Below are 21,398 nucleotides of genomic sequence, written 5' to 3'. Positions count from 1 at the left end.
CTTCAAAAGTGCCTATACTCCGTTCCAGCAAAAGCACTGATTGTTGAATCTATACAGTTGTAGGATTAGAATTCTCCTTAAAAAAGAAAAAAAAAAAAAAACCAACCAAACAAACAACAAAAAAAGCTACTACTACCACTAAGACATAAATTTAACCATGGAGTTGCTCATCTTGTCTCACCAACGTCATCAAAAGTCTTAATTCTAATTGCTACTTGTTTAAAATATTTAAGGAGCGTGCATGTACATGCGCGCGCGCGCACACACACACACACACACACACACCCTATTAGAGAAACGTGACCAAGTTAATTCATGTTATAATATCCAATCATCTTATACTTTTTTAAATCTCTTTTTCTTCCATTTAAAAATGAGGAAATACCCATTTTCTTTCCCCTTTAGGTAGAAGAAAAATATGACTTTGCTGAAAACCGAAGATTAAAAAAAATAAATAGCCACTTGCCAGAGTGGCTGTGCTGGAAGTCAGCACATTCTCCTAAAAAGCACCCATTTGTGTTTCTGGCCAAATATTTGTTTAAAAGGGCAGTTGAAAAAGTTGTGCCTAAAACGAAACACAAGGCCAACTATAATAAAGGATGAGACATAGGGGCGAATCCAACCTACAGGAATAGAAGAAAATAATCGGGGAAATCTTCGGGAAGCAGTATTTCAGTTGGGTCTTAAAATAGGTGTGATTTCAACAGCTGTGCCAAAAGGAAGGACATTTAAAAGTTCAGGTGCACAACGAGCCAAGGCACTGGGACAGGAAACGGCAGGTGAACTGAGCAGATGCCAAGCTAGAGAGTAGTCAGTGCCTGAGACTCGCAGGAAGGTACAAGGAGGCTCCTGGCAGGGCTTGAATTTCAAACTGAACTTTTATTAAAGTTTTGAAGAGGGGATTACCCAACTGATCCCTGAAGTAATCCTGGCCTAGGTTACAGTAAAGGGAGAAACCAGAATCAGAGGCGAGCGAGGCTTTGTGCAGGGTGTGCATGAAAGAAAGGCTTAACCACCACCGTGGGGATGGGTAAGGAGAGACAGTGTGGCCTGGCCTGTAAGCGGCTGAGCGCAAGAGGAAGTGTGGAAAGGGGAAGGCCAGGGTTTTCAGCCCGGGAGGGTGAGGAGGTCACTACTGAAGCAGGGGCCCAAGAAGGGGAAAGTCGATTCCAAGAGGTTCCACACCATGCACTCAGCAGCATGGTCCCCCTATGACCCTGCCACCAGGGCTGACAAGGACCCGGAGGAACCAGGGTGTCCATGAGTTGGAGACAGCTGGCCTCTGCCTTGCAATCAGAGTGTTTGGTGACATCAACTTTTACATGGTATTCTCCTTAGAACTGTAATGTGACCGTCACTGAGAACTATAGATGTCTCTTAACTGTATGCCACCGGGGGCTTTTCCACTCACACTAAACGATCACCCCATCCACACAGGGCAGCACAGTGAAATGAGAACTCTAAGCACGAAAAGAGCTGGTTTCTAAGAGGAGAGGCGCTTACTGAGGCTGTGCAGGGGGTCTGGTGGCATGGCCTGAAAGAAGCTGTGCACTCGCTGACTCTGTAGGAAAGCTTGGGATGAAGTTGAAAATAGCTGCCTGCACAGAAAGAAAAGAGAGGCATTAATTTCACACGGTACAAATCCACTGGAGTCTCAGCTCAGGCTGTAAGGCAAACATATGTGGCAGTTTCATTCAGGTATAAAAATTACATGGTTTTCCTAAGGAAAATAATATTATCTTCTAATGTATTTCTCATAGGAGAAAGTGAATAAAGTTAAGCCTCTTCACAAAAATCTAATCAACAGGCTTTTTTTTTTTTTTCTTTCTAATCTATAATCTAGTGGTATGGTTGCAATGCTGGCAAAAGATACGCATGTCATAATTTCAGCCTGTTGTCCCCCTGGTCCAATAGCCATCTTTCTGCTCAAAGTATTGCAATTCCTTTACCCTTCTTCACAGGTGTACTTGTCCTCACTTGCCTGTCCCATGAAGGCACCTTCCCACACTCTAAATGTAAGAGCCCAGGACGTAGGGGTGCTCAGGGTCCTGGAAACTGCGGAATGCAGTGGTGGTCTGGTTAGTCACAAGTATTACTACATCTGAAGGCATGACTAAGGGTTCATTCCACTGTGTGTCGTACCATCTTTCTGAGCTCTTATCTTTGAAAATCAGCTCTCCCCACATTTGATTAATGTAATTAAAATATTCCAGCTGGAAGTCTTCTCTACAAAGGGACCTGCAATAAGGGGCACAGTGACAGTACAGTCTAATGAAAAGTTTCCTCAAGGATCTACAAACCAGCTCAACCACTTAAAAGCTGACTCATTGTAAACAGCCTCTCAGCTTTATTCTCCTCATAGGGAATAATACTACCAATTCATCAAGGTTATGGCACTCACAGCACACAAAACTGTAACCCTGCTTAACAGACAAATCCCCTTCCATTACTTCTGAACACTTTAAATGCTCATTTAAAATTCTTAAACTTCTTTGGGATGCCCAGGTGGCTCAGTCAGTTAAGTGTCTGCCTTCAGCTCAGGTCATGATCCCAGAGTTCTGGGATCGAGCCCTGGGTTGGGCTCCCTTTCCCTCTGCCCCTCCACCTGCTTCTGCTCTTGCTCTCTCAAATAAATCAAATCTTTTTAAAAAATAAAATCAAATTCCTAAATTTCTCCCCAAGTTTTTTAGCAGTCATTCATACTAATTATAAAATCTAATACCATATGAAGGGATGCCCCTATGGACCAAAATTACCTTGTGCATTAGGCAAAATTGCTCCTTGGTACACAAATGTGGAAAGAAATAGTTAATAGGAAGACAAGGGGAAATAAAGAGATGGAAGGACAACTGAGCAAGTAGCTGCTCTAAATTTCCAGGTCTGAACACATCACCTATGGCTGGGGATTAAAATCCAAAGGCAGTGGTGGAACCTATTATCCAGTTACATTTACAAACCTGGTCCAAGAAGGACAGACCGACCCATCTTGAATTCAAGGCCAGGGTCACAAGAGACAGCCTAGATGCTACCTACCACTCCACATAGCAAGTGCATCTCTGCTGTGGGAACAAGGAGCTAGATGTGTAAGCCACACCCAAGACTGAGGCCCAAGGCCTGAAGTCAGCACACGCTCAGAAACCAAGGCTCAGTAATGCAGAAGCACAAGATGATGGCAATTCCACCTATCTATTTAAAAGTCAAACTGGCCATAAACTAACACATTAAATAAGAAAAACAAGATCATGTTTTGACATGACAGAAACCACCCAAGTGTACATTCCATTGCCCTATTTCCATCTTCCTTATTTGCAGTCATCTGGAACTGTATTCAGGCAGTGTGTCCTGTACCAACCCCATCTCCACTGCTCCTGTAAACTCAATTTCCTATTTCTCACTTACAATTCCCCCCTTCCTCTACAACTGCTCCATTTTTTTTTTTTTTCATTTATGATAGTCACAGAGAGAGAGAGAGAGAGGCAGAGACACAGGCAGAGGGAGAAGCAGGCTCCATGCACCGGGAGCCCGATGTGGGATTCGATCCCGGGTCTCCAGGATCGCGCCCTGGGCCAAAGACAGGCGCCAAACCGCTGCGCCACCCAGGGATCCCCAACTGCTCCATTTTTTACGTGACATGAATGATAACCATACTAATCTAAAATCCAGAAACTGAGAGTGAGGTGTTCTAACATCCTGAGAGTGGTGCTGAGACCACAAACTAGCCACACAAATCAAAGATTTTTAAAGGAAATACTAGGGGAAGAAAAACTGTTTTAAAAATGTAATTTTTGAAGAAGAAAATCTTTCCAAGCAGGATACAAAACCCTGAAACCGTCAGAGGAAAGGTCAATATATCTGACTACATAAAAATCTCCACTGTCCACGTGGTCAAGAAATAATGACCAACAGGGCTCCTTTCTCCAACAAATAACTCTTATAAATCAGTAAGACCCATTCAAAGTGAGAAGGACGGAAAAAGCCATTTATAGGAAAGTGCAAATACAGACTGACTCCAGACTCAAATAAGAGACAGTCTCCCTCTCTGAGACTGACAAAGCAGAGATGAGAGTATCTTCCGTCTGCTGAGGGGTAGAGAACCGAATTAAAGACTTCTGCTGCTACCTCCTTAGAATCCTTAGAAGTAATCTGGAGTCATCACGTATTTAAAAACGCATAACTTAAGACCAATTTCTACAAATTTCTCTTACAGATAAATGTCTCCAAATATGTTAAGAGACATACATGGACATTCACTGTAATACTGTTTGTAGTTTTAAATATTTAGAATAAAAATGGCCATAAAATCCACTAGTTATGATACAAGTAAAAATAGATTATGCAGCAAATAAGGAGGCAGCAATCTTTTTACATGTACCAATATGTTACCATGTCCAATATATTTAATGAAAAGAGTAAGTGGCAGAACAAGAGTGTACAGGATAACTCAATTTGCACAGTAAATACATAAATTCAAAGGTATGTATGTGCACAGAAAATTTCTGGAGAGTTCTGTAAGATTTTTAATGAAGGCTATTTCTAGTGACTAAATTTGGAGAAAGGGCAATTCGGGATTTTTGGCATCACACCCTCCATTACATTCCTCACGAGTAGCTCGAATAACCCCTTTATAGTAAAAAAGATCTCAAAACACACGCACGCACACACACACACCTCTATGATCATACGGAGGAGAAGACTAACAGCTGTAATAAGGAGGAGTCAGCCACATACTTCTTATCATCTTAGCCAGGAAACAAATTTCTAAAAGTGGCTCCTTATGGAAATATTTTTTTCCTTCTCGAAGTCTCAAACTTAGAGAAAAGTTGCAAATACAGTAAAAAATACTTTTTCTGAACCATAGTCAGTTGATCTCTGACACCCCAACAACTGGAAGACATTTAGTATTTCCTACAAAGACATTCTCCTACAATCAGTAACAGGATATTAACACTGACATATTAAGACGTAGTTCTCAGGGGCACCTGGGTGGCTCAGCGGTTGAGTGTCTGCTTTTGGTTCAGGGTGTACGCAAATGTGGAAAGAAATAGTCGATAGGAAGACAAGGGGGAAATAAAAAGATGGAAGGACAACTGAGCAAGGAGCTGCTCTAAATTTCCAGGTCTGAACACATCACCTATGGCTGGGGATTAAAATCCAAAGGCAGGGTCCTGGGATGAGTCGCACATCAGGCTCCCTGCAGGGAGCCTGCTTCTCCCTCTGCCTGTGTCTCTGCCTCTCTGTCTCTCTCATTCTCAGGAGTAAATAAAATCTTAAAGAAAAAAAAAAAAGAAAAAGAAAACCTTAATCCTCAGACCTCATTTAAGTTTTTCCAACTGACCCCAAAGTGTCCTTTTTACTACAAAGACCCAGTTCAGATCCTATGTTGCATCCGGCCACCATGAGAAATCCTCAGCCCTCCCTTGGCTCTCATGTTTTAAGACGACGACCCCTATGTATTGTGGAATGGTCACAACTTGGGTTTGTCTGATGTTTCTTCAAGATTAGATTCATAGCAGGAATATGATAGGACTGAGACTTTGTTTCTTTGCTATAGCCTATTGTGTAGTAATTCTGACTGATCCCCTCATCTCTCATCAAGTTCACGTTACTGGATTAAAGTGGTATCTACTAGGCTTCACCACTCTATAGCTACTCTTCCTTCTTTTATGAATAATAAGCATTGTTTTGTGGAAAAGGACTTCGATACTGTAAAATATCCTCATTCAGTCTATTCATTCATTATTTATTTCCACATGGACTCGTGGTTTCCTATTTTATTCAATGTTACTGTTTTATTTATTTTGATGTTGGATATGCTCCAGATTTGACCACTAGGAGCCCCTTCAAAGTCAGTTTCTGTAGCTTTTTGACCAAGCCACCTCATTCTTTGAGCACTTCCTTACTTTCTGGCACAAGAGGCTCATCTTGTCCTTTTCCTGCTCCAGGCCTACAATCGACTTTTCCTCCAAGGAGCCCTAGTTCTGTTTAGTGGAGAATGGTGTTACAATGCAAGCTCTGAACACCAGGCATTCCCACGGCTCCTGGCTACGGCTGCTTCCAAACTCCCTCAATGAACAGAGTGAGGGAACAAGTGTGTACACACACAACCATATTTATTTCTGTAATTTTCTATATATACCAAAAACCATGGGTTCACATCACTATCTTCAATTCCAATCAGACATCTACTCCATGGTTCATTTTGGTCTTCTTCCTTCCTATACTATAACTCTCTTCTCCAATAGAGAGAAACTTGGTCCTCACTATTCTTAATATATTTACTAATTAGGTCAACCCCCTACTTATTCTATACAATAGAATAGCAATCTATTCCCACTCTTGCCCCCTTCCACCTCCTAGGCAGGTAGCCTCCCAGTACCAGCTGAGTTCAAATGCCCTGCCCGCCCTCTCTCATGTGTACATCCTCTCAAACACTGTGCCAGGCCTCCCAGCACCATCTCCATGACTGGATGACTCCTCCCTCCACTTAGGTCCCTTTTGTAGTCCATTATAGCATGTCCTCAAAAACCATAGCTGCTGCCTGCCTTGCCCTATTCCACTGAGCAGCCTTAGGACATGTTCACGAAGGGCACGGGAAAAGAGGACGGGAACTGATAGTGACTCTTTAAAAATGACAGTGCTACAAAGAACCCTAGCACTGATATTACTAAGACTTGAACCATGGTGTAGCACATCTCCTAAAACACATATGCATCATTTTAAAATACCTAAGCTGAATAATAAATATCTGAGAACACAGAGGAGTATTTAGAAAGAGTACCAGGAGGAGAAAAACCACATCTGTCAGCTACTAGTAAAGTTCTAATAAATAAAAAGTGATCCTGCAACAAGAATGAGATTGTTGAGAGGAGAAATCCAGGAATACGATATATACCTAGGAATGTAGGAAAACAATAATAATACAGGAAAAAATCAATTCATTGGAAAGAAAAACAGATTTAGGTCCTGGCCTCAGTTGGTAAAACAAAATAAATTCAAAATGATTAAAGAACAATAGAAATAACAGAAACGATCTGCACACAAAAAGTAAATTGATCGTGTTTCAGAAGAGGGATAGCTTCAAGCAGCTTTAAGTAAGTGAAGAATATATACGGCCCAAACTCAGAAGTTAGGAAGTGAACAGCCAGTCTTATTCCTTCTCCGAGCCCCTTTTCTTCCTTAGACATAAGTCTCCTTACTGCTGTGTTTTTCAGAGATATTCTTTGCAGGCAAACATGTACATATCCTTTAAAATGGTGACATTCTATTAACTGTTCTCACCTTGCGCTCCCCCAGCACTACTTCATGTACCTTTTTGCTCTCTATCGTTCTTTTCAGTAAGGCTACATAGTATTCCAGTGAACGAATGTCCGATGACATTAAAATACTTGTCCCATTGAGTTAAACCAAGTTACAACAGTAAACATCCTTAAACACTCATCTTTGCATACAGTGGGAATGTACCTGGATGGTAAATTACCAGAAGTGGAACTATTCAAAGGTTATCTGCACTTAAGTTCTGATGTTGCCAAATAGCTTTCCATAGAAACTTTACCAATTTATTGTACCTGCCAAACTTTTTGATCTTTGCATATCCAACAGGTTAAATAGACAGTCAAGGGAGATTAAAACAAACAAAAAACCTGTACTCTGAAAACTAAGAGACATTGAGACAACACAAATGGGAAGACATCTCATTCTCATGGATTAGAAGAATGTTGTTAAAATGTCCATACTACCCAAAGCAACCTATAGATTCAATGCAATCCTACATCCAACAGTTTTTTTCCAAAGAGCTAAAACAAGTAATACTAAAATGTATATGGAACCACAAAAACCCCAAACACCCAAAGGAAACTTGAGAAAGAGGAACAAAGCTAGAGGTATCACAATCCCAGATTTCAAACTATATTACAAAGCTACAGCTATCAAACACATATGGTACTGGCACAAACACAGATGCATAGATCAATGGAAAAAACAGAGGGCCCAGAAATGAACTCACACTTATGTGGTCAATTAATCTATGCCAGGGGCAGGGGCATGCAACAGAAAAAAGATAATCTCTTCAATAAATGATGCTGGGAAAACTTCACAGCTTTATGCAAAAGAATGAAACTGCACCACTTTCTTACCATGCACAAAAATAAACTCAAAATGGATTAAAGACCTAAATTGTGAGACAGGAAACCATAACACTCCTAAAAGAAAACACAGGCGATAAATTTTTGGGACACTGGCCATGGGCAATATTTTTCTGGATTAAGTCTCCTCAGGCAAGGGAAACAAAAGCAAAAATAAACTATTGGGACTGTATCATAATAAAAAAGCTTTTACACAGCAAAGGAAATCATCAACAAAACAAAAAGGCAACCTACTGAATGAGTGAAAATATTTGCAAATGATATATTCAATAAGGGGTTAATAACCAGAAGAACTTGTACAACTCAACACCAAAGAAACCAAATTATCTCATTAAAAAAAACGCAGAGGACCTGAACATATTCCAAAGAAGACGTATGGATGGCCAACAGGCACATGAAAAGATACTCAACATCACTAGTCATAAGGGAAATGCAAATCAAAACACAACGCTATCACCCTATGCCAGTCACAATAGCTAGTATCAAAAAGACAAGCAATAACAAGTGTTAGTGAGGCTGTGGAGAAGAGGGAATCCTCACGTATCATTGCAGAGAATGCAAATTGGTGCAGCCACTATGGAAAAGAGTATGGAGGTGCCTCAAAATATTAAAAATACAAGTATCATACAATCTAGGAATACCACCTCTGAATATTTACCCAAAGAAAATGAAACACCAACTTGAAGAAATATATGCACCCCTGTGTTTACTGCAGCATTATTCACAGTAGCCAAGATATGGGAGCAACCTAAGTGTCCATCAATAGACGAATGGATAAGGATGGTAAAATGGAATATTACTCAGTCATAAAAAAGAAAAAGAAAACTTGCTATTTGGGACAACACAGATGGACCTAGAGAGTATTATATTAAGTGAAATAGGCCAGAAAGAGAATGACAAATATCATTTCACTTACATGTGGAATCTAAAAAACAAATGAACAAACCAGCAGAAACAGGCTCAAATACTGAAAACTTGTAGCTGAGAGGGAGGGGATGGGTGAAATAGGTGAAGGGGATTAAGAGGTACAAATGCTTCCAGTTATAAATGAGTCATAGGATGAAACGCACATCACAGGGACTATAGTTAATAATATTGTAGTAACTTGAGGCACTTGGTTGGCTCAGTTGGTTAAGTATCTGCCTTCAGCTCAGGTCATGATCCCGGTCCTGGATGGAGTCCCACTTGGCTCCCTAATAGAGGAGCCTGCACTACCTCTATCTTCTCCAGGAAACATTTTCTGAAGTGCTCTCTTCTCACTTGTCAAGAAATAAAACCTTAAAATTTTTCTTCTTGAAGTCTCAAATTAGAGAAAAGTTGTGAATCAGTAAAAAACATTTTTTCTGAATCACTAGTCATACCTTGACACCCCAAAACAACTGGAAAGAAATTTAGATTCCCACAAATAAAAGACATCTCCTACATCATTAACAGGATATTGTTAACACTGACATATTAAGACGTAGTTCAGGGCCACCTGGTATCCAGGGTTGTAGGTGTCTGCTTTTGGTTCAGGTGTACGCCAAATGTGGAAGAAATAGTCGATAGGAAGACAAGGGGGAAATAAAAAGATGGAAGGACAACTGAGCAAGGAGCTGCTCTAAATTTCCAGGTCTGAACACATCACCTATGGCTGGGGATTAAAATCCAAAGGCAGGGTCCTGGGATGAGTCGCACATCAGGCTCCCTGCAGGGAGCCTGCTTCTCCCTCTGCCTGTGTCTCTGCCTCTCTGTCTCTCTCATTCTCAGGAGTAAATAAAATCTTAAAGAAAAAAAAAAAAGAAAAAGAAAACCTTAATCCTCAGACCTCATTTAAGTTTTTCCAACTGACCCCAAAGTGTCCTTTTTACTACAAAGACCCAGTTCAGATCCTATGTTGCATCCGGCCACCATGAGAAATCCTCAGCCCTCCCTTGGCTCTCATGTTTTAAGACGACGACCCCTATGTATTGTGGAATGGTCACAACTTGGGTTTGTCTGATGTTTCTTCAAGATTAGATTCATAGCAGGAATATGATAGGACTGAGACTTTGTTTCTTTGCTATAGCCTATTGTGTAGTAATTCTGACTGATCCCCTCATCTCTCATCAAGTTCACGTTACTGGATTAAAGTGGTATCTACTAGGCTTCACCACTCTATAGCTACTCTTCCTTCTTTTATGAATAATAAGCATTGTTTTGTGGAAAAGGACTTCGATACTGTAAAATATCCTCATTCAGTCTATTCATTCATTATTTATTTCCACATGGACTCGTGGTTTCCTATTTTATTCAATGTTACTGTTTTATTTATTTTGATGTTGGATATGCTCCAGATTTGACCACTAGGAGCCCCTTCAAAGTCAGTTTCTGTAGCTTTTTGACCAAGCCACCTCATTCTTTGAGCACTTCCTTACTTTCTGGCACAAGAGGCTCATCTTGTCCTTTTCCTGCTCCAGGCCTACAATCGACTTTTCCTCCAAGGAGCCCTAGTTCTGTTTAGTGGAGAATGGTGTTACAATTCAAGCTCTGAACACCAGGCATTCCCACGGCTCCTGGCTACGGCTGCTTCCAAACTCCCTCAATGAACAGAGTGAGGGAACAAGTGTGTACACACACAACCATATTTATTTCTGTAATTTTCTATATATACCAAAAACCATGGGTTCACATCACTATCTTCAATTCCAATCAGACATCTACTCCATGGTTCATTTTGGTCTTCTTCCTTCCTATACTATAACTCTCTTCTCCAATAGAGAGAAACTTGGTCCTCACTATTCTTAATATATTTACTAATTAGGTCAACCCCCTACTTATTCTATACAATAGAATAGCAATCTATTCCCACTCTTGCCCCCTTCCACCTCCTAGGCAGGTAGCCTCCCAGTACCAGCTGAGTTCAAATGCCCTGCCCGCCCTCTCTCATGTGTACATCCTCTCAAACACTGTGCCAGGCCTCCCAGCACCATCTCCATGACTGGATGACTCCTCCCTCCACTTAGGTCCCTTTTGTAGTCCATTATAGCATGTCCTCAAAAACCATAGCTGCTGCCTGCCTTGCCCTATTCCACTGAGCAGCCTTAGGACATGTTCACGAAGGGCACGGGAAAAGAGGACGGGAACTGATAGTGACTCTTTAAAAATGACAGTGCTACAAAGAACCCTAGCACTGATATTACTAAGACTTGAACCATGGTGTAGCACATCTCCTAAAACACATATGCATCATTTTAAAATACCTAAGCTGAATAATAAATATCTGAGAACACAGAGGAGTATTTAGAAAGAGTACCAGGAGGAGAAAAACCACATCTGTCAGCTACTAGTAAAGTTCTAATAAATAAAAAGTGATCCTGCAACAAGAATGAGATTGTTGAGAGGAGAAATCCAGGAATACGATATATACCTAGGAATGTAGGAAAACAATAATAATACAGGAAAAAATCAATTCATTGGAAAGAAAAACAGATTTAGGTCCTGGCCTCAGTTGGTAAAACAAAATAAATTCAAAATGATTAAAGAACAATAGAAATAACAGAAACGATCTGCACACAAAAAGTAAATTGATCGTGTTTCAGAAGAGGGATAGCTTCAAGCAGCTTTAAGTAAGTGAAGAATATATACGGCCCAAACTCAGAAGTTAGGAAGTGAACAGCCAGTCTTATTCCTTCTCCGAGCCCCTTTTCTTCCTTAGACATAAGTCTCCTTACTGCTGTGTTTTTCAGAGATATTCTTTGCAGGCAAACATGTACATATCCTTTAAAATGGTGACATTCTATTAACTGTTCTCACCTTGCGCTCCCCCAGCACTACTTCATGTACCTTTTTGCTCTCTATCGTTCTTTTCAGTAAGGCTACATAGTATTCCAGTGAACGAATGTCCGATGACATTAAAATACTTGTCCCATTGAGTTAAACCAAGTTACAACAGTAAACATCCTTAAACACTCATCTTTGCATACAGTGGGAATGTACCTGGATGGTAAATTACCAGAAGTGGAACTATTCAAAGGTTATCTGCACTTAAGTTCTGATGTTGCCAAATAGCTTTCCATAGAAACTTTACCAATTTATTGTACCTGCCAAACTTTTTGATCTTTGCATATCCAACAGGTTAAATAGACAGTCAAGGGAGATTAAAACAAACAAAAAACCTGTACTCTGAAAACTAAGAGACATTGAGACAACACAAATGGGAAGACATCTCATTCTCATGGATTAGAAGAATGTTGTTAAAATGTCCATACTACCCAAAGCAACCTATAGATTCAATGCAATCCTACATCCAACAGTTTTTTTCCAAAGAGCTAAAACAAGTAATACTAAAATGTATATGGAACCACAAAAACCCCAAACACCCAAAGGAAACTTGAGAAAGAGGAACAAAGCTAGAGGTATCACAATCCCAGATTTCAAACTATATTACAAAGCTACAGCTATCAAACACATATGGTACTGGCACAAACACAGATGCATAGATCAATGGAAAAAACAGAGGGCCCAGAAATGAACTCACACTTATGTGGTCAATTAATCTATGCCAGGGGCAGGGGCATGCAACAGAAAAAAGATAATCTCTTCAATAAATGATGCTGGGAAAACTTCACAGCTTTATGCAAAAGAATGAAACTGCACCACTTTCTTACCATGCACAAAAATAAACTCAAAATGGATTAAAGACCTAAATTGTGAGACAGGAAACCATAACACTCCTAAAAGAAAACACAGGCGATAAATTTTTGGGACACTGGCCATGGGCAATATTTTTCTGGATTAAGTCTCCTCAGGCAAGGGAAACAAAAGCAAAAATAAACTATTGGGACTGTATCATAATAAAAAAGCTTTTACACAGCAAAGGAAATCATCAACAAAACAAAAAGGCAACCTACTGAATGAGTGAAAATATTTGCAAATGATATATTCAATAAGGGGTTAATAACCAGAAGAACTTGTACAACTCAACACCAAAGAAACCAAATTATCTCATTAAAAAAACGCAGAGGACCTGAACATATTCCAAAGAAGACGTATGGATGGCCAACAGGCACATGAAAAGATACTCAACATCACTAGTCATAAGGGAAATGCAAATCAAAACACAACGCTATCACCCTATGCCAGTCACAATAGCTAGTATCAAAAAGACAAGCAATAACAAGTGTTAGTGAGGCTGTGGAGAAGAGGGAATCCTCACGTATCATTGCAGAGAATGCAAATTGGTGCAGCCACTATGGAAAAGAGTATGGAGGTGCCTCAAAATATTAAAAATACAAGTATCATACAATCTAGGAATACCACCTCTGAATATTTACCCAAAGAAAATTAAACACCAACTTGAAGAAATATATGCACCCCTGTGTTTACTGCAGCATTATTCACAGTAGCCAAGATATGGGAGCAACCTAAGTGTCCATCAATAGACGAATGGATAAGGATGGTAAAATGGAATATTACTCAGTCATAAAAAAGAAAAAGAAAACTTGCTATTTGGGACAACACAGATGGACCTAGAGAGTATTATATTAAGTGAAATAGGCCAGAAAGAGAATGACAAATATCATTTCACTTACATGTGGAATCTAAAAAACAAATGAACAAACCAGCAGAAACAGGCTCAAATACTGAAAACTTGTAGCTGAGAGGGAGGGGATGGGTGAAATAGGTGAAGGGGATTAAGAGGTACAAATGCTTCCAGTTATAAATGAGTCATAGGATGAAACGCACATCACAGGGACTATAGTTAATAATATTGTAGTAACTTGAGGCACTTGGTTGGCTCAGTTGGTTAAGTATCTGCCTTCAGCTCAGGTCATGATCCCGGGGGTCCTGGGATGGAGTCCCACGTTGGGCTCCCTGCTCAGTGGGGAGCCTGCTTCTTCCTCTCCCTCTCCCATTTTCCCTGCTTGTGCTCTCTCTCACTTGTCAAGTAAATAAAACCTTTAAAAATTTTTCATAATAACTTTGTATGGTGACAGATGGTAACTACACATGTTGTGGTGAGTGTTCTGTATTATACATAATTGTCAGATCACTAGGTTACATACCTAGTAACAAACAAACAAAAAACCTGTACTCTGAGAATTAGGAGATATTGAGACAACACAAATAAATGGGAAGACATCTCATTCTCATGGATTAGAAGAATATTGTTAAAATGTCCAATGTAGAAAACAACCTACAGATTCAATGCAATCCTATATCCAATATTGTATGTCAACTATACTTCAATTAAAACTAAATTTAGGGGCACCTGGGTGGCTCAGCTGGGTAAGCATGAGACTCCTGATTTTGATTTGGGTCATGATCTTAGGGTTGTGAGACTGAGCCCTGCATCCTCCACAAAGGGCATAGGGCCTGTTTAAGATTCTCTTTCTCACTCTCCCTCTGCCCTTCCCCCCACCAAAAAAAGAACCTTTAAAACTATAAATTAAAAAAATTCTTTAATTAAAAATTTTAAAAATGTAGTGGCCACCTAAAAAAATACAACTCAAGTTTTTAATTTATATTTCTGATTAGGAGCAGCTTTTCATATGTTCAAATGACACCTAAAATTCCAGTTTCACTTTCCTGTTTGTTCATGTATGTTCCCATTTTTCTCACTGCTTTGGACTCTTCGTTTTCATTATCTTATCGATTTTTAGGAGGGTTTTTTTTTTTAAGATTTTATTTATTTATTCATGAGAGACAGAGAGAGACAGAGAGAGAGAGAGGCGCAGAGACACAGGCAGAGGGAGAAGCAGGCTCCATGCAGGAAGCCCAACACGGGACTCGATCCTGGGTTTCCAGGATCACGCCCTGAATTGAAAGCGATGCTAAACCGCTGAGCCACCTGAGTTGCCCAGGAGGTTTTTTTTTTAATGAGAAAGAAATTATTGCAAGTATTTTTCCTGAACCTGTGGTTAGTCTTTACTTTGTTTATATTTTCCTTATATCATGCAGAAATTTGATTTCTGAGTATCTGAATTTCCATTTTTAATGGTGTCTAGGTATTGCATGATACTTCGAAAAATTTTTCATACACATAAATTTCATATTTTCTTTCTTGCATTTAAATCTCTGAGCAATCTAGAGTTAATTTTGATGTAAGGAATGACATATGGTTCCAGCCTAACTTTTTCCCCATATGGCTACAGAGATGTCCCTAACATTTAACAAACAATCTGGGAATGACTTTGTATGCGTGAAGAGAAACACAGAAACAAAGACTGACAGATTTAACATAATATTTTAAACTTCATCTAAAAGATCATCACTTGGAAATCCTGTATCACTAAAGGTGAGTTGTTAAAAATCTAAAAACACCAAACCCCACAAAGAAACTGGTAAAGGACAGATGATCTTACAGAATACAAATGGCTAAATTTACAGAAAGATACTGAATTTCACTAATAAAGGAAATGAAGATTAAGCCAATGCAATAATCATTCTATCAAATTAGCAAATAGTTTATTTTTATTTATTTATTTTAAAGATTTTCTTTATTCATGAGAGACACATAGAGACAGAGACAGAGGCAGAGGGAACAGCAGGCTCCTCACAGGAAGCCTGATGTGGGACTCCATCCCCAGACCTGGGATCACCCAGAGCCAAAGGCAGACGCTCAACTGCTGAGCCACCCAGGTGCCCCATTGGCTCACTGACTTTTGAATAGCACAGGGACTCAGGAATTTACCCAATTCTCCCTCACCACCATCACGTGACCTCCCCGGTCCCATCCCTGAGATGCCCCGCGACCACTCCCCCATTGCTCCCCGTTCTCTCTGAACCGGCCCGCTGGGCCGTCTGAGTGGCCCCCCCACACCCAGGCTCTTCAATGAACAGATGTGCACCTCCTTCCTTGGAATGAAGTCCCGCCAGCCGGTGGAGGTGGGGGCTGTGAGGCTGGGGACCCCCAGAAGCTGCCGTTCAGCACCCCCACCCTCTGGCTGAGTCCGCTCCTGGCCACCACAGTGCCAGCACGCCTGGGCTCCACGCAGGTGAGCAGCCAAGGCTCGGGCCCTGTGTGGCTGCCTCTTCCCCAGGGACTTCCTCTGCCTCTGCTCTTCCTGGGCCCTTGTCATCCAGCGCACACACTCTCCTTCCCAGATTTCTGCTTCCCTCCAGCGAGGAGCAAACACACACCCCTTGCTCCCAGCCCCACCCCGCCCCTCGCTGGGTGCCCCGCTGGAGGGGGATGGCCAGGGCTCTGAAGGACCCCCACCTCTACCCACTCCCTCTGCAGGGCTCCCTCCTAGACGGGGCCTGACAGGCAGGGAGTCCCCCGCAACCCCGGACTCAAGCTACCTGGGTCCCAACACTGCTTTTACTTGGTTGACTTACTAGTAACTCCAAGTTTTCAGTCAAACAGCATTTGTTTGCTTGGCCATTAATGCCTTAATTTCTCTCTCCTGACGGGAAGCCCCTCACAGAGGGGTGAGTGCAGCAATCTAAGTTACCGAAACCATGCCCCACACCTCTGACGACCCCAAGGAACATTTTCACCTCAGGATTCCCTAACCCAGACATTTCACGTTCTAACCTGCTTAATTACTTGCCTACTTCCAGGACACCCATTTTTCAACCGGGGCTCACCCTCCTGTCTGACTCACCTATGTTCACTCTGGGCATTCGTCTGTTCTTAAACCCTGCACACTCTTCCCTAAATTCCTCTGCCCCACTGTCCTTTCATCACACCCAAGAAAGTCTTTATCCAACCCATCTGCTTTCCCAACACCTGAGCCTGAAATGAGGGAAGGATTTTGTTAAAAATCCACACAGCAAGACAGACCAACACCACTATAATTTACTGATCTCTGATGGCAAATGGACTCCACGCCCTGGCCGACCTAAGAGGTTTCCTTGATCAGGCTGTTCTCCACATCCCCACGCGACCACTCTAAGTTTCTTCTGCTCCCAAACATTTGATCCCCCATCTTCAGCATAGCCATTCTACAGCAAACTCTTACTTTAGGGAAAAAACGTAAGCCGTTAGGCAAGAGATCCCTCACCTTCCCATCATGAAACAAGCATATTTACCCATGTCCACACCCATCCTGCCCACACAGAGAGCTGGTGCTGCCATGACTCCATCTGCCTGTGTCTTCACCTCTTCTTCCCTCCACAGGCGCACAGGATGCTCTGGGAGCTGACCCCCCTCCGCCCTGCCCAGCTCGCCACCACTGTAACTTTACCGCTGTCCAGAAGAGCAGGTGTTCAGGGAGTGTTAATCTTCTTTTATTCTCCAACCCATTAGCCTAATCTTCTTACTTACCTGACAACTTAAAACAGAAAACATCTCTAAAGTTGAGCTCTTGGACAAGGAACTCTTTCAGTAAATATCTTATGGAGAAAACAGGAGGTTCACTGCCTGCATATTTTAAAAGCATTTTTTTTTTAAATCAGAGAGCCAAAGCGTCTGGTGATAAAAGTAATTTGTTTGATGTTTCCTAGTGTGAGCCCAGACCCAAATAACATATGGATAAGAAGCCCATCTTAAAAAGTACTCCACAGGGAAAAAACCTCCATTCTAAGTCCTCCGCCGCCCATGATCTTGTCTGTGTCATCGTTGTGACAGTGTCAGTAAATCATTACCTTAGGATGGGCTCTAGGTCAGGATGTCGCCGTTCCTCCCTTTTCAATGAACCCTGATTCAGGGCTCTTAAGATGGTCTTGTCAAAAGTCTCTGAAGACACTTCCTTTGGGAGCTAGAAAAGAAAAACAGCAAGGCCAATGTTAAGTTTCTTACTTGCTGCTAAGAATGTTACAAACCAGAGGCATAAAAGGAAGATAAATGTCTCTTGCTCGGTCACGGTCCCAAAGCAGTTCCTTCTCTAAATCTTCATGACGCCAGACCCCATACTGAAGCAACAGAGCTTTTTCTACTAGGAAACAGTCTTCTGCTTTCTGGGCACACCTCAGGGCTCTGCGATGATGCAGAAGAACCCCAGCAGCATTCAGCATGCTTCTGGGACGTGCCTGCAGATCCCTCACATTCCAAGTGCCACAGGCCACATGAAAATGACATCCACACTGAAGTGCTTTAGTTAAATGGAACAACATTTTGCATAGCATAGCTACAATTATTTGAATCCTCAAATAGTATTCTGAGAGGTGTTATCCCTGCCTTTACAGTTATCACCTTTGTGCCTCATTTCACATCTGAATCTCAGGCAATGTCAGACTACCAGTGCTATGTACCAAATAAAGAACTGGGTGTGAAAGATGGGGCAAAAACCCTCAATCTTGCTTACATAAAAAGCACTAATTGAAGGGTGAGCAACCTTTCTCTCAACCTATAAAGGAAGTGCCCTTAAAGTGATGTACCAGAAACCACAAAAAAATTGTCACTTGGCCAAGAAGAGTTTTATTTAAAAAACAAAACTTTAAGTCATTTTATTAACTAGCTTACTTTTTAAAATTCCTAATAAATCAGTCATTTGTAAAATTAACTTTCCAAGTCTTTTAAGAATTCAAAGTTTTAAATTTGACTTCTGATAATTAGGCTTTGCAATGAACTCCTGAATTATTAGCACTTTCACTAAAATTAAGAGTACAACTGTTAACGTGATCTCTAAGGAGCTGTTGGAACATAACCATCTACACAAATCATCAGTTTATGTATTGATCTTTAACTGGAGAATCCAAAGCAAGTATTCTTTCAACAAATATGCATTTTGAGTCAACGATTCAGAAATGGAATATTTAACAAAGACAGCAAAAAGTAGTATTAATTCAGGCAGCTAGACTGTGGAATCAAGATGTTTTGTCAGAATGAAGTTCTTTTTGGTTCTTTCTTAACTTGGTGAGGCTGAAGGCTCTGCTGGCATTCTGCATACCCGCTGTGGAAAGCAAGTCCTCTGACCACTACACTGGGAAGAAACAACTTCTGAATCTACACATTTCCCAAAGAAATGACTGTTTCAATATTTACATTTTCATGTTATTTTAATACAGATAAAGGACACTAAGGCCTATTCATATTACCCACAGTATATATACACCCATTTTACACATGGTACTTCCTGAATAACTGCACACAGCCAAAGAAAACCAGCTTCAGTAGAGAAGTCCGCTTCCACTATGGAATCACGGATGGCTCTTCTAAGCATTGATGGCGAGAGTACATACATTTTAACCTTCGAGTCAGTGACCGTTGACATGACGGGGCAGAGTGCAGATGTATAGTCATCGGTACTTGCAAAATGCTTTATTTTCAAGTGATTTTTATCTTCAATTTCCAAGGACTATTTCCAGTCCTAGGGGAAGGCATATTTGCTAAAAATATAGCTTTAAATCATGTCTCTTCTATTCTAGTCACTTCTGAATATCCTCACCTCTCAGTCTTCAGTCTAGGACCCAGCACCCCACCTCCGGGCTCCACTCAGCCCTGCACCAACCAGCGCAGAGTGCTGGAAGGCATTTCTCCTTGCTCCCATAGCTTCTCTTTAAAAACTCTGAGGCCTGATGGAGAGCCATCATTACAATTTCGTTTTTTGTAACTCTTCTCATTCATCACTCATTCAATCAACAAATACTCAGACCCCAACCCTGTCCTTGGTACTATTTTAGGCACCGTGGATACAGCAGTGAAATAAGAAACAAGAACCCTGCCTCCATGGAGCTTCCAGTCTGGCAATGAGGAACAGACAGGTGTCAGATGCACATTCTAAGCAGCAGAGGAAGGGGGCCTGGATGCGGGGTCAGAGGCTGCCACATACACGGGGGGAATAAGGATTTGAAAGCACTGACCTCAAACTCACTCTTCCACATTATAGCAAACAGTAAGTGCAGTTAAACAGCATCTACAAAAGTTAAAGGTTGTTAGTATGTACAGGTTGTCAAAAGGACACTTTTGCTCTTAACTTTTGTAGATGATTTTAAAAGAAAGGAAAAAAGGAGAAAAAGTATTTCGGTAAACCTGAAAGGATGTTTTATAATAGGCGATTAGTTTCTGGAAGTATACAATGTTGACAATTATTTCATATAACTTGAGAAGGCATCTGTCCCACTTTAGAAAAATTCTATATTCAAAAGTTGACTTATGAGGCGGATCATTAACTACCATAATTCTGAAGAGCGAATTAGCTGTAGGGGGCTCCTTTTTTTTTTTTTTTTTTTTTTAAGCACTTAAGCTTTCAGAAAATATTGTACGATTGAAAAAAAAGAAATCTGTCAAGACACAGAGCCAGCTGAAGCTTAAGGGAACCCCAACAGGAGAGACTCTGCTGGTGCCAGGCCCGAGGCTGGTGCTCAGTCACATGCGCTCCTGCTGAAGCCTCTTGCCCCAAACGGACAGGTTGGTGGCAGCACCCCCACACCGACGCGTGGACAGCACTGGAGCCCACCGTGCTGACCCCACACCACAGGATCCTTCAGCCCCAGCTCCACCTCCCTGCAACCTAGCTTCCAGCATTAGAACTCTGTCATGGAAAGGGCAACACAAGAAAAAGAAACGAAGTGCACTGCTCTCCAACCCAAATGACACCTGCCCAGGATGACTTGTCCTTAAGCTTTGGTTAAGTTTATCCTACTGAAACAGAGAAGTCAGACATAAATAGAAGATATTTTACAAGTGCAGGTGCGGCGGTGGTACAGGATGGGCCAGCCCTTCCTAATTTCTTCAACAGGCAGACAGTGAGCCAGGAGCTAGTTTCTCCTTTGGGGAGCTGATGACCTCTTCTCTGGAGGTCAGCCCTCACACCCCCGCTCCTTCCAGCACTCTCTCCTTCCTCACCGGGCTGCCTACAGCTGACAGGTCACACACATGTGACTTTAGGCAACTGTCGACTAATGACCGCCCCCCCATACATGCAGTTAGGTCACTATCCTGAAGCAGCAGCAGGAGTTCACAGCCTTCCACCCAGAGGGCCTGGTTTTTAATAAGCTGCAGGAAAACATGCAAATTGTCCCTGGGTATTAGTTAACCCTGTTAGCAGAACTAACGCTGCAACAGCACATCAAACTACATCCTCCTCAGAGCCAACACCCACCATGCTACTCAAAGCTCTGCAAGCTGGTGACAAAGAGTGTCTTGTAGCTTTCAGAACGGAGACCCATGTGATCTGAAAGAATAAACTTATGGTGACAAAAAGACAACTTAGAAACCAGAGCGGTCCTGAACATTGCAGATGTTACAGGTTCAGTAACTACATAGACCTTCACTCAAAAGTTAGTGATGGAGCTGGGAGTGTTTCCTGTTTCTGGACTTCCTGTCTCCTTAAGCGCAATAAATTTAAAATATATTTCCTTATTGAGAAATACTAATGTACTGGTTAACCATTCAAACCCATTTCCTCC

The 21,398-nt window shown here is 41.4% G+C and overlaps 1 protein-coding gene across 1 annotated transcript in view; it reads right to left on the bottom strand.

Annotated features, from left to right (window-relative positions):
- The window catches only part of ZCCHC2 (zinc finger CCHC-type containing 2), a 62,851-nt gene that overhangs the window by 20,102 nt on the left and 21,351 nt on the right, over positions 1-21,398 (bottom strand). Inside the window, 2 exon segments of the mRNA XM_041739401.1 lie at positions 1,504-1,598; positions 17,694-17,806. Of these exon segments, the coding sequence (XP_041595335.1) occupies positions 1,504-1,598; positions 17,694-17,806 (208 nt within the window).

This window comes from Vulpes lagopus, chromosome 24 (assembly GCF_018345385.1).
Source record: "Vulpes lagopus strain Blue_001 chromosome 24, ASM1834538v1, whole genome shotgun sequence".
In the NCBI taxonomy this organism is placed as follows: Eukaryota; Metazoa; Chordata; class Mammalia; order Carnivora; family Canidae; genus Vulpes; species Vulpes lagopus.
The sequence above is the reverse complement of the archived record's forward strand: the minus strand, read 5'-3'. Positions and strand labels throughout refer to the sequence as shown.